This window comes from Trachypithecus francoisi, unplaced genomic scaffold, assembly GCF_009764315.1.
Source record: "Trachypithecus francoisi isolate TF-2019V2 unplaced genomic scaffold, Tfra_2.0 Lachesis_group4, whole genome shotgun sequence".
Classification (NCBI taxonomy): Eukaryota; Metazoa; Chordata; class Mammalia; order Primates; family Cercopithecidae; genus Trachypithecus; species Trachypithecus francoisi.
Window position 1 is genome coordinate 7,161,599 of NW_022681469.1, and position 14,663 is coordinate 7,176,261.

A 14,663-nucleotide genomic window follows, 5' to 3' on the forward strand; every position below is an offset into this window, starting at 1 on the left:
TTTTTTAAATGCTGTTAATGAAGAATGTCATTTATTAAATTTGAAGTGATCTTATTTGGAATTTCAACTCAGTTGGGCCATAAAGATGCAACCTATTTGATAATAGTTTCTAATAGAAAGAGCTTTAAAAATTCTTTTAGTTCTGTGCCACAGTAAAAATAGAGCCTAAAATGCAGTATAGTTATTGTGTATATTTTTAACCGCATAAACATCAACATTTATGACAGGAATTTTCCATGCTGGGGAATTTCTCATTTTGATGTTTTTATTAATTGCTAACTCTTGTGGGATTTCTTTTTTCAAGTAGGACTTATTTCAGTAGTTTCATGAGAAAAAAATCTTAGAATTGTACTGTTGATTTTCAGTAAGTAAAGATAAATCTTCCTGTGACTGCTTTACATTATGTACCTTCTACCCTTTAAGAATGAGTTCCATTTCTTTTTAAGTGAGATTTAAGTAAAATTGCATGGCAAAATGAAGATACTATAGGTATGAACTGTTTATCATTTTACGAAATTGCTACTTTCTGAAGTGTTTTTTAAAATTGCAAGATAACAGGTAGTAGAGAAGTGTTAATTCACAATAGTAATTTGGAGTTTTGATTTAAATTGCTTCAAGTTAAGTTTTAAGTTTCATGTTTTAAATGGATTAAAGTTTGGCTTTTTATGGGAATAATATCTTGATTTTAATCATATAATTTTTAAACTGTAAGGCCAGGCTTTTAAGAAAAATCATTTTTTATTTTGAAAATTAGTCTCCTCTATATCAAACCCAGATATATTTTGTTCTCTAAAGACAAGGTACACCAAAGGCAAAGTAGTTGTCAGGTAGGATTTAGCTGTTTCTGCATGGCAAACACATATGCAGTAAAACTAGACCATTCTTTATATATGCCTTTTTCTAAGTATTTTCCTTGACATTTGTTTCTGCTCTACCAAGAAAGGTTTTTCTTCTCAAACCAGTTATTCTCCTTTCCAGTAAGTTTTTTTTGTTTTGTTTTGAATAGTTGTATAATAATAATGTCGTTGTGACTCTTAAAAGACTTTAGCAATGGAAATTTGAATCTCAGATTTACTTTTGGTTCATATATTTACATTCTTTAAAGATACTGCTTCATATGTATTCCTGTAAAATTTTACATATATCTCCTTCCTTGAAGACTTTTGTTTCAGTTGAGAAACCAGATTCAATACATTAGGACTCTTTTTCTGTAGACTTTATGTTCCGAAATATTGGGGAGGGGGGTGTATTTCCAGGCTTATTCCATCTTATATGAACCATGTCCTAGTATTTTGCTGAGCTGTCTTTCAATTCCCAAATCTGATGATAATCTATTTTCCTGCCCCTCTTGTTACTACTTCATCATTTGCTGCTAATCTTGTAAGCATTTTGTAGGCTGTTTTCCCTCCCTCCAGCTTTTTAGTTTTCCAGTCTTGGTTTTAATTACGTAGCAAACAGCCTTCACTTGATGATGAACCTGGTAATACAGTGCTGTTATTAGGGAGAGTATGAATTGAATAGTACAAGATAGATCTTCCACTGGTGAGGCTCTGGGGCCATAACTTGCAGGAAATATTCTGCAGATAGGAGTGTGTATATCCTTACATTAGAAATACTGAAATTCAGTATTCTGTTATATTAATTTCTTTGATATCAGGCATTTCTGTATTATACTTACGTTTTTATTGTTTCTTCTGCATATTCTTCACATTGGGGACTGGCTATAAAATAAGCTGCATTTTCCTGGCTGTGATTGTGATGTAAGCAAGATTCTTTGGTTTCCAGCTATTTCTTGTTAACATCACTGGCATTTTCATATTTTGTTGAACCTTACCAATTCTTTGGTCTTTATCAGTACGGTAAATACTAACCAAAGAAATGTAGATTTACCTTAAGTTATGTCCCATGGTGGGCAAATTGTTAAGTTGATTTTCTGTAATAGTATTATATGAGCTTTTCGAGGAATTCACTTCAAAATTAAATGAACATTTTAATAGGAAACATCTGAAAGATCTAGTTTGTGATAGCTAGTAATTGGATTATCAGATGTTATCTGGAGGTACAAGCTAACCAACCAGTAGAACGGTAAGCCAGTGCTGTCTAATATAAATATAATGCAGACCATATGTGTAATTTTAAATTTTCTAGTAGTTACACTTAAAAAAACAAAAACAGGTGAAATAAATTTTAATCTGTTTTATTTAACCTGGTATATTCAAAACAATATTTCAGCATTTAATCAGTATAAAAATGAACAAGATGCTTTATACTTAAAACATACCAATTCTGACTAGCTACATTAGAAGTGCTCAGTGGTCACATATGATGGTGGCTGCCTTATTGGACAATGCAAGACAAAACATTTTGAGAAATATGAAAAAAGCAGTTCTAGAATTACTGGTGAAATTAAAATACCAAAAGAATTCAAGATCGACAAACTAAGACTGTTGCTGTGCTTTCACAGTCTTTAAGGAATGAAGTAGAAATAACTCTTTTTCTGTTGTTCATGGAACACGTTTTAATGTAGATAATTGCTAAACCATTTGTTGCAGCAACAAATCATTCTGCACATTTTCAAATATATTAAGTTTTAAATATATAATCCAAATAACCCAATATAGGGGATTTTCTGAAGTTGAGATGTTAGGACCCAGAAAATGGAATTTATATCTCAGGTATTGGACATCCATTATCAAATATCAAATCATATAGAATTATTTTCCTTTAAGGAGGTTGGTAATTAAAGTTTAGTTTTTTGTATTTTTCCTTTCATATGTAATGTTTTAGGTGCTAGTGAGAAATATAATGTTTATTTTCTTTATGACATGTTTCAAATATATCTCAATTGTGTGATTTAGAACCTGACTGACTACAGGAATAGTAACACATTTTTCTGATGGCTATGAATAGAGTAAGATTCCTTTTGTTTTTTGTTTTCTTGCCTACTGTAAACGCAGGATTTCACAAAGATGAGGAAAAATTAGACATGATAAGGTAGGAGAAGTAACAGACAGCAAATTGGATGTTGTTTCATACAAATTGTCATAATGACCTAGTTGTATTTTCACATCTTTTACTGAAGTTATATATTTATAAAATTTAGTATTTCATTTTTCAGCATTTAAACATATTTTTCATTTTTTAATAGAGATGGGGGTCTTGCTGTGTAGACCAGCCTGGTAACAAACTCCTGGCCTGAAGCGATCCTCCCATCTTGGGTCTCCCAGAGTGCTGGGATTACAGGTGTGAGCCCCACAGCGCCTGGCCCATTTTTCAGCATTTTTGTAGGTTTATGTACTTTGAGACTTGGGTTTAAGAAAGTGCTTATTGACACTGCCACATATTGTAATCAACTTGGTAGATTTTAGAACATCAGTCTAATGGTCCTACCCTAGACCAATTAAAATGCACTTTCTAGGATCATCTTTGACTGTAACCCTGAAAGCGGAGTCCTGAACTAGAGAAATGTGCTGCTCGTTTTATTGATTTTTAAAAATGCATTAAACTTAATACTATAAGGAATGGTCTTTAAAAATGTTGGAAAATAAAGTGGAAATTTAAAATTTATCATATTAAATCATATCATTTGTTTTTATTTCTGTCTTTAGTCCATTTCTCTCATTGCACAGTTGTATTCCCATTCTAATTAGGAAATTCTGAGATCATAATAATCTTAGGTCTTCTTGTATTATTTATTTACCCTGTATGTATCATCACATCTTATAGAAAGATACTTAAATGTAATCACACTACTATGATCTAGTTCAGACACCTTCATGTTTTAATTGCTTTCATGTTGGTATTGAAAGATTTTATTAGGCATTTTATGAAACGTATTATTTGCAGTAGATATTTCTTTTTTTTTTATTTTTTATTTTTTTATTTTGAGATTGAGTCTTGCTCTGTTGCCCAGGCTGGAGTTGTGGCGTGACCTCACTCACTGCACCCTCTGCCTCCCTGACTCAAGCAGTTCTCCTGTCTCAGCCTCCCGAGTAGCCGGGACTGCAGGTGCACATCAACACACATGGCTAATTTTTAAAATATTTTTAGTAGAGATGGGGTTTTGCCATATTGGTTAGGCTGGTCTTGAACTCCTGACCTCAGGTGATCCACCCGCCTTGGCCTCCCAAAGTGCTGGGATTACAGGTGTGAGCCACCACGCCTGGCCTGCAGTAAATATTTCAAGAAAATTTCATAAATGAAAACATAGGTAATGTATTTTGATATCTCTTGGACAAATTATAACAAGCTTACTTTATATTATAAGAAGAGTACTTTCAGTTTTAAAAGTAGCCAGAGAACCATAGTTGTAAACCTAAAAAATACCTGTCCCTTTGGAACACCAAGCGAATGATACAGCAGATTAGAAGTACCAGACTTTCCTTTTAGTTTACTTGTGCTTGTTGTGGTATTTTTGGAGACATTACTGTTGCTAGCGCCACCTAATTTGTATTCTGAAATTATCGAAGGCTAAAGCTGATAAAACTATTTTCTTTTGTTATCAAAACAGGATTAGGTCTAATTTCTTTTTCTACTTGATACTGAACTCAGTTTTATATATGAGACTTCTTTTAAGAATTCCCTAAATAGTGAAGTGTTTGCTGCTATAGCTCCAATGTACACAAGTGATTATATTTACCAAAAAGACAAACTGTAAACTCGTTTGTTTCTTTTACTAGTTATCTTCCTTTCTGCTCTGTCTCTTCATTGCTTTCACTTTTCCTAAATTAGACTCACTGTTTATATGCAACCTTGGTTTTGCATAGTATGTTGGAAGAGTGTGGGGCCGGGATTGATTTAGGATTTGGAGGTGTAAAGTTTGCCAGTGAGACACCAAACCTTCTCTGGCTGCTTTAAAAACTGATAGTACTCTTGGGCTGTAAGAGTGACTTTGATCATATTTAACAACCAGCAATAGAATGACTTTTAATAGAAAGTTGCTTCTAAATAGCCTGTCCTCCACCTGTCATTATTGTTCTTATTTCCCCATCCCACAGTCCCTGTATAACTTACTAGCTTGGACAGTTTACGTGAGAAATTGGCCTCAAAGCAGAAAGAAATTTAATACTAATAGTAAATGATTTTGGGGTTAAATTATTTTTCTTGGGTTCAAATCCAGTCCCTGCCAGGTAGTAGTTTTTAGTTTCTGTAGTATTTGATAGCAAGTTGGCTCTATTCACAACTTAATGATTACATTAGGGACTCTTTTGCTTTTAGTTCAGTTGATAGATTAAGGGGGCATGAGATAGATTTTTAAAATTAATTTTTAGTAATTTTTATAAGTGAAGAAATTCAAAATTCTAGGTTATTACTGGTGGAGGCATTAGTGTATTTCATATCATAGTTCATTGTTTATTGATGAATTCATACACATATGCAAAAAAAGATAATAGATGCTGAGCAGAAAAAAATTCAGGAAGTGCTGAACAGAGTGCTTAACATAGCAGTGAACAGAAAGGAGCATGATCTTTAATTACAGTTTAGAAAGTGCTGGATTGTAGGAGGAGAGCCCATATATTATAGGGGCAGCTAACCTTTTCTGAATAGTGTAAGTTCTTGATCAAAGCTAAGATCTGAAGGACAATTTAAACTTTGATAATTATAGCTATATTTTAGTTTTAAGGTCTAAGGAATATACTAGATAATTTGTCAGAATATCTAAGTATAATGATAGTTTTTCTTCAGAACTATAAAATTACACAAAGTCTGTCTTCTTTTTGAAATGAGAGAAAATTTTGGCATCAAAGCTAACTTTTAAATTATAATGAATAATACATAATTACCAGAAAATTCCTATTTCTGAAATAAAATTATTCAACATTATTTTTATCTTAGAGTATGACTTTCTGTGTCATATTTTTGAGAACTGTCTACTGCCAACGTAATATTAAACTATCGACTAAAAGGAACTTAAGATGTAAGCCCAATCTCAGAGAAAAACCAATGGAAGTATTGAGAGAACTAAATTTAGATATCTCTTGCTCCGCAGTTCCTACCACTAAATACAATTGCAAACAATAAAACGTCCAGGGGGTGATGGAATGAGAGGGTACTAATGGTGTGGTAAGAGAGATGATGGTTCATTGGGAGTACTAAGGAAAGGTCTCCTGATGAGAAAATATTTAAGGCCATACCTGAAGGGTTAGAAAACGCCAGACATGGGTGGCCGTGGTGGCTCACGATTGTAATCCTAGCACTTTGGGATGCCAAGGCTGGTGGATCCCAAGGTCAAGTGTTTGAGACCAGCCTGACCAACATGGTGTCTCTACTAAAATACAAAAATTAGCCAGGCATGGTGGTGCACGCCTGTAATCCCAGCTACTCACGAGGCTGAGGCAGGAGAATCACTTGAACCCGGGAGGTGGAGGTTGCAGTGAGCCGAGATTGCACCACCACACTCTAGCCTGGGTGACAGAGCGAGACTCCATCTCAAAAACAAACAAACAAAAAAACAGCAGACATTTATTGAAGGGCTGGAATGGTATAGTAAAGTGTTCTGAGTTAGTTGGGCTCTGATTGATAAAGAGCTTGGCGTGTTTGAAGGAGAGCAGGGAAGCCAGAATAGCCGGAGCATAGTAGCAGGGAGACAAGTGCCACAAGATGAGGTTGGAGAAAGGCACTGGGAAAGGTTTGTCTTTTAAGTGCTCTGAGAAGCAGTTGAAGGTTTGAAATAGAATAGTGACTTGCTTGATCACATTTGTACTTTTGCAAAGTTCCTCTGGCTGCTGTGGGGAAAGGCTTGAGTAGATGCAGGGTGGGAACAGCATAACCAGCAGTAGACTCTTGCAGCATGTTAGGCGAGAGATGGTGGTGGCCACAACTGGGCTGCTGGTGGTGGAAGTGACAAGAAGTAGAAGGATCAGAGACAAAACTTGAAGATAAAAAGTCTTGAATTTACTGATGATCTGCATTGACGAAGTGTTGGGGGAGAGGACTGAAGGAGCAGAGGAGAGTGACAAGGGACTGGGTGCCATTTATAAGGATGGGGAACACTGGGATGAAACCGGTTAAGGGAGAAATTTTTTAAACATGGCAAACTTAAGAGGTTTTGTGTGAGAAAATGGAAATGCTAAGAAGGAAGTTGAAAATCCTGCTAATTTGGAGATCTCTGGTTAAAACTAGATACAAGAATGTTAAGAGGCAACAACTTCCAAGACACCCTCGTTGTAGATAATACCATTTCGGGTCTAGGCTCAAGCCCTGGGAAACTCCAGGGCTTTGGAAGTCAAATACAGGAAGAACATGTACAGGAGATGAAGAAAGATTAGCGAGGAAGTCAGTGAAACATCCACAGGTGTGCTGCTGCCAAATCCAGCAGAATAGTATGCCAGATGTTAGGAGCATGAGTAAAATAAGAAAAGAGAAATGGCTTTTGACAATACAGAGGTTACTTAAGACCCTGGACTACTAATAGTAGGGAAGAAGACATAGGTACAGATTCAAGTTGATTTGAGATTATGGAAGTGAGGTAATTGACCTGCAGTGGTTGCTGCTTAGTGAAATCAGCATAGTGATTACGTGAGTTAGGTTAGAGATTTGATGGGTAAGAAAGAATACCCAAGGGTGATCCTGAAGGGAAAATAAATAAAGTGTTTGCTACAGAGAATGAGTTGGATAGCTGGACTTCAGTGTCTGTGGATTGAGTTTGTGACTTAAAAATGAAACCAGTCTATTGCTTGCATGGCTTTTCTCAAAATACTGTTATTCCATTACCTGTCTCTTACCCGAAGAGTAGTCACATTCTTATTTCTGGTTATTTTAATTCCTGGTGGTATTTTTATGTGATTAATGAGATACTACCTGATAATTTGGTAATATTCTAGAAACCCGGTAAGTACTATGTACCTTGTCTTAAGTTTTGGTTACTTAATTGGTAAAATTATAGCATGCGCCATTGATTTACCTAATTCAAAATAGATTATTTTATTGTTTGACATTTGTCTTGTGTTTTTCTTTAAAATGTTATCTTTGTGGAGTAAACATTTTTTTGTATGCTGTTTAGCATCTTCATCAGATTAGTTCAGGGTGTTACTGAATATGGTTATTTGGAAGTAAAATGCTTTAGTTTTAGTTATATAGCTTTTAATAAGATACTATGTTCCATATAATTTATCAGATATTTTAGGCATTTTAATTCAGAAATTTAGGACAATTTGCTTTAACGTTTCTTCATATTTGTCCATTGGATGTAATTTCCACAAATATTCATTTCCCTAAGTAAAAACTGAAACCCAAACCCACAACTAATGGTCACTGAAGAAGGAGTGATTAAATGCTAATAAAAATAATGGTATTTGTATTTTAATGTTACCAACTCTCCACAGTTTAAAGTTTATGCATTTATCGATTGCTTATATTTCTCATCACATTTTTTGGCCTACTGGTTTTGGTCGTTTATAGCTATAGAATATAGAATTCCTTATGGTTATCCATTTCTCCTTTTAAGTAGAATGATAGTTGTTAGAAGAAAAATAATCCCCCAGTACTTTCTTCTAGTGTTAATTCTTAAAGTGTGATTGACCTTTATTTTACTTTTTGGTGCGGTGATTGCAGTTCATGAGTCAATGTTGATGTCATATAAACCTTAATTTTTAATGTTTCATTGTAGTGATGTCTCAGCCAGAATAAAATATTTAATGTAAATTGTAGCAGCAAACATTTAAGTTATTTAAGTTACACTTAAATGTTTAAGTCACTGTTAGTGATAAGCTTATTTTGCCTTCCTTGAAGCAATTTGTCCTAAAGTTCCATACGTTTGCATTTGTTTTTGCTGTTCTAAAATTCCTTCGTTGCTGGCTTTGACCTTTTACGTTGCTGAGTTTTACACATCTGTTTTCTCAACTGCCATATCCTAGGGGGCTTGGAGTACCCATAATACAGTGAGCCCGCCTTCCTGGTCCCCAGACATTTCAGAAGGTCGGGACATTTTTAAACCCAGGCAGCTTCCTGGCAGTGCCATTTGGAGCATCAAAGTGGTAAATAAAATTGCATTTACATTCATATATCATTTCTGTCTGATTGTTTTGCCCTACTGGATGTTAAGAATTAAATCTGTCTTTTCTAGATTGAGCTTCTAGAGACACTTTTTAAATCTAAATTTTTAATGTAAAGAAATAATATGCATTTAAAAATCAGGTATACATTTTTAATACCTCTTTTTATGGTTAATTCCTTTTGTTGTGATTACTACTGTTTTTATGAGGGAGAAGTCCTTGACATGTAGACCAAAAGGTAATTAAGGACATTTTCATTCACGATATCATAAAACTTTGTTGCTTAGAAAAAAGCAAAAGAAAAACTCCATTGTTTTATTATGTTCTCATGAAGAAGAAATACCAGAATTGTGGCAGATTTCATTGTCTGTGGTTAATACCTTAAAGTGACAAGGCTTTTCCCCCCATGACAGTGGTTGATGACTCTGTCAGTCCTTGAAGTAAGTAGTGTGATGCATTTTGAAGAGGAAAAAAGTTAATTTGGAAAAGTATTAACTCAGAAGTTAAAATACTTCATTGACTAGAGGTGACAATTTTTCTTCATCTTCTATATTTAATATTCTGGAATATGGCTGTTTAATTTAGACTCATCAAGGATTTTAAGGAATTCTAGATTATACTTTATTTTCTTTCATGACTGGAAGAACAATTTTTTTTTTTTAACCTCCCTACCTCCCCTGATACCATCCAAGATATTGAGGTATAAATATTTTAAGAGTTGTTTGGTAGTTTTGTAATACAGACCACCAGTTTTCACTTTTTGTTTTTCTGGGTCAGCATTTGATGTTGGAGAAAATAAATTGAGAGATTACTGTAGTGTTGATTTTTAATCACTGACTTAGTTTTTCAAAAATCTTTAATACCAATTTAAAAACAAAACAAACTTGGCCAGGTGCCATGGCTCACGCCTGTAATCCCAACACTTTGGGAGGCTGAGGCAGGCGGATCACTTGAGGTCAGGAGTTCGAGACCAACCTGGCCAACATGGTGAAACCCTGTCTCTACTAAAAATACAAACAAATTTAGCCAGGCATGGTGGCATGTGCCTGTAATCCCAGCTACTAGGGAGGCTGGGGCAGGAGAATTACTTGAACCCAGGAGGCGGAGGTTGCAGTGAGCCAAGATCGCACCATTGCACTCCATCCTGGGCGTAGAAGCGAGACTCCGTCTCAAAAACAAACAAAAAATGCAAAAAACTAACCTGATCCCATACATCTGTTGTTCAAAGAAGCTGATGCATCAAGGGATCTCAAGGAGAGCAGGTTAAGAGAAGACAGGAGTGGCAGTTTGAAACTGGAAGCTGGCTGTATTTATTACATCCAAAGGGAAAAAACCCATTCCTCCCATTCCTGTTATTCATGTGTATCTATTTTATGCTTACAGTATCACCATAAAGTTACCATTCTGCTAAATAGGGAATAAGTTCATTTCAAACTATGATAAGGGACATCAGTTGAAGATATGACATATTATTTAACTTGTTGGGAGGGAAACATCAAAGTATTTTCCTGAGCATCTGGATAATTTTAAATATACATAATTCATCTACTTAGGTAGGTGCCAGGTTTTTTCAAGGAGTAGTTAATTAGTACAAACAAGGGTAGGGGGGCAGGGAACACCATACTCTGGTTCTTAAATTATCAGGGAATTTAACTAACACATTTTCCCATACATTTATTTTTTGTGTAAGAAGTCAGATAAATTATTTCCATTTCAAGTATTTATTATTCAGATTATTTAAAGCAAAGCTTTCACAAAGCCTTTTGCTAGCTTTCCCATAATCCTCAAATATTTTTTCCTGGCTGGACGCTTTGGCTTACTCCTGTAATCCCAGCACTTTGGGAGGCAGAAGCAGGAGGATCACTTGAGCCCAAGAGTTCTGGGCTGCAGTGAGCTGTGATCACACCACTGCACTCCAGCCTGAATGACAGAACAAGTTCTTGTCTCAAAAATAAAAGTAATAATAATAATACATTTTCTTCTAAGTACTGTGGTGAATGAGGTAGAAATGTTGAGTTCATAAGAGAACTGTTGAATAGTGAAGGAAACTGACTTAATTTTAATGACAGGAAGAATACTGTTACACACTAGCAAAAATGAACTTTCATGCTGATGTAGCAGTACAGAATATGGTTCCAACCCAGGGACGCTGGAGCCAGACTTGCTAGATAAGTGACCTTAGACAAGTTACTTAACCTTTTTATTCCTCAGCAAAGTCATCTAAAATGGGGATAATAAAACCTACTATATGGGATTGTCGAGAGTAAAAAATACTTAAATTAGTACGTAGTAAGTACTCAATAGATACTAGCTATTACTGTAATCACTGCAAGACCAGTTAATGGGAGAGTTCTTCCTTATACTCTGTACTCTATATTAAATACAATTTGTTGCACTTCGAAATATCTGGATTAGGCTGTAGTTGTTGTAGCCACCGAGAATGTAGGAGTGGGAAAGAGAAAAATCATGCAAAGGCTTGCTGAAAGCGTTCACAGTGACAGGCCCAAGGTATGATTCTAAGGTTGTAAACATTTTATATTTAGATTTTTAAGTTGTGGAGTATGCTTTTAAAGATACAAATACTTACCTAAAAAAAAAAAGTGTTTGTGTAACATTTAATAAAATGTTTTATCTCAGTGTCATTTGGATTTAAAAATTATTTTCGGCTGTCACAGAATGTTGACTTTCCCTAATCTGTTACATAGGGCCGTGGGTCTGGATTTCCAGGAAAGCGGAGACCGCGAGGTGCAGGACTGTCGGGGCGAGGTGGCCGAGGCAGGTCAAAACTGAAAAGTGGAATCGGAGCTGTTGTATTGCCTGGGGTGAGGCTTGCTTCGTGTATATTTTCTCTAATCTATATGTCAATTGATGAAAGTCTCACAGCAAGTTATTTTGATAATACAAAAAACTAGCCGGGCGAGGTGGTGGGCGCCTGTAGTCCCAGCTGCTCGGGAGGCTGAGGCAGGAGAATGGCGTGAACCCGGGAGGCGGAGCTTGCAGTGAGCCGAGATCCGGCCACAGCACTCCAGCCTGGGCGACAGAGGGAGACTCCGTCTCAAAAAAAAAAAAAAGAATCATATAAAGAGGCCAAAATGTTTATTTTATTTTACTCTGTCTCTACTTTGCTTTTTTTTTTTTTTGTGCCTCTGGTTACATTTTCTTGTATATTTACTTTCTCATCCTTTCTCTTTCCTTACCTTCCTCTTTGACTCCTTATCTTTCTATGCCAACCCTCTCCATAAAGTCAATGTGTAATATAGTTGCTCTTTTATTTAAAAAATCTTAAGATGGATAGATATTTGCTTATATCATGTTATGAGGCTTTATTTATATGTGCATTACAAGTATATTTGCTAACTACTAGCAAATATTTTATGTAATAACCGCTATTTTATTAAAATCCTGTTTTAAAAATTCTGAAATGTCATTTTAAGTACAGGTGAAATTATTCAAGTTTACTACTAAGCCAGAAGGAGTAAGGAAGCTTAGATTCTTGTCCTTTTTTCAAAAAGAAAAATTTTAAAACCAGGCTTATTGAGGTATAGTTGATATAAGCTATATTTGACATGTACAATTCCATAAGCTTTGATATATGTATACACCCTTGAAAACGATACCACAATCATGATAGTGAATATATTCATCTCCCAAAGTTTCTTCATGCCCCTTTGTAATTTTCTGCATTCCCCCTGCCATCCGTCCTCGTTTCCAAGATTAGTTTGCATTTTCTAGAGTTGTATATAAGTGGAATCCTACAGAATTGTATGCTTTTTGGACTGATTTATTTCAGCACAATTATTTGGAGATTCATATATGCTGTTGTGTTTGTTAACAGTGTACTCCCTTTTCTTGCTGAGTATTAATAAAACTGGATGCACCACGGTTGTAGACTTGTGCACTTCTTTTTTTTTCCTTCTTTTTTTTTTCTGAGACAGGTTCTTGTTCTAATTCCTGGGCTGGAGTGCGGTGGTGTGATCATAGCTCACTCCAGATTCGACCTCCCACCTCCATCTCCCAAGTAGCTGGGACCGTAGGTGTGTGTCCTACTACATACATCCAACTCCTTTTTAAAAATTTTTAATAGAGACAGCATCTCACTATGTTGTCCAGGTTGGTCTCGAACTTCTGAGCTCAAGCAGTTTTCCCACCTTGGCTTCCCAAAGTGCTGGGATTACAGCCATGAGTCACCATGCCCCAGCCTGTAGTCTTACGTTCTTGTAATGTCTTCATCTGGTTTTGGTATCAGCATAACTCCAGCTTCTTAGAATGAATCAGGAAGTGTATTCTCCTCTTCAGTTTTCTGGAAAAGTTGTGTAGTAGTGGAAATATTTCTTCTTATATTATACATGAATTTATTAGTGAAACGATCTTGGCCTGAAATTTTCTTTGTGGGGTGGTTTTTGTTTTCTTTTTTTTTTTCTTTTGAGATGGAATTTCGCTCTTGTTGCCCAGGCTGGATTGCAATGGCGCGATCTCGACTCATGCAACTGCCACCTCCCAGGTTCAAGTGACTCCTCTGCCTCAGCCCCCTGAGTAGCTGGGATTACAGGTGCCCACCACCACGCCTGGCTAATTTTTTTTTGTATTTTTAGTAGACAATTTTTCACCATGTTGGCCAGGCTGGTCTCGAACTTCCGATCTCAGGTGATCCACCTGCCTTGGCCTCCCAAAGTGTTGGGATTACAGGCGTGAGCCACCGCGCTCAGGCTGGAGTGCAGTGGAGTGATCTCCGCTCACTGCAGCCTCCACCTCCCAGGTTCAAGCAATTCTCCTGCCTCAGCCTTCTGAGTAGCTGGGATTACAGGTGTGCACCAACATGCCTGGCTAATTTTTGTGTTTTTGGTAGAGATGGGGTTTCGCCATGTTGGCCAGGCTGGTCTCGAACTCCTGGCCTCAGATGATCTGACTCCCGAAGTGCTGGGATTACAGGATGAGCCACCGCGCCCAGCCTATGGGTCGGTTTTTAACAACAAATTTTGTTTCTTTAACAGGTACCTATTTAGGTTATCTGTCTCCCCTTGCATAAATTTGCATCTCTCGAGATTTGTTCATTTTGTCTATCTTGACAAATTAAAGGAATGGAGTTGATCATAATATTTCTTACTATTTTAATACCTGTAGAATCTGTAGTGATTTCACCTTCCTTATTCTCAATACTAATACTTTGTATCTTGTCTTATTTTTTTCCTGATCAGTCTGGCTAGAGATTTATCAATCTTATTGATCTTCTTGAGTCAGCCATTGTTTTCATGGGCTTTTCTCTATTTTCTTTCCCCTTTCTGTTTTATTGATTTATATTCTCATCTCTTTTTTCCTATCTTCTCACTTTGAGTTTAATTTGATCTTCTTTTTTTGTTTACTCTTTTGTGTCCCTGTTTGGAAGGGACATTTGTGAAGTTTAGGTCAGAGCTTTCTGTTCCCTGGCTTATATCTGTGGTCTAAGAAAATGAAATATCTATCACCTTCTGAATAAATCACACTATTATCTATGCAGGCAACAATAGCACTTATTTTCTCAAAGTTTACCTTTGCCCTCAAGGTAATTTATTTTTCTAGCAGTCTAAAGATCATGAAATAAATTATAAAATAAAAACAGTGGGTCCTCAAGCTAGATGATACTGTTTTCTTTCTTGCATGGACAATTATTTTAAAATATTTTGGTTTTTCTGC

At 35.9% G+C, this 14,663-nt stretch overlaps 1 protein-coding gene across 1 annotated transcript in view; it reads left to right on the forward strand.

Moving 5' to 3' along the window:
- KMT2C (lysine methyltransferase 2C) overlaps nt 1-14,663 on the forward strand; it is a 302,059-nt gene that overhangs the window by 185,467 nt on the left and 101,929 nt on the right. The window contains 2 exon segments of the mRNA XM_033193165.1: nt 8,856-8,975; nt 11,699-11,815. Coding sequence (XP_033049056.1) covers nt 8,856-8,975; nt 11,699-11,815 — 237 coding nt within the window.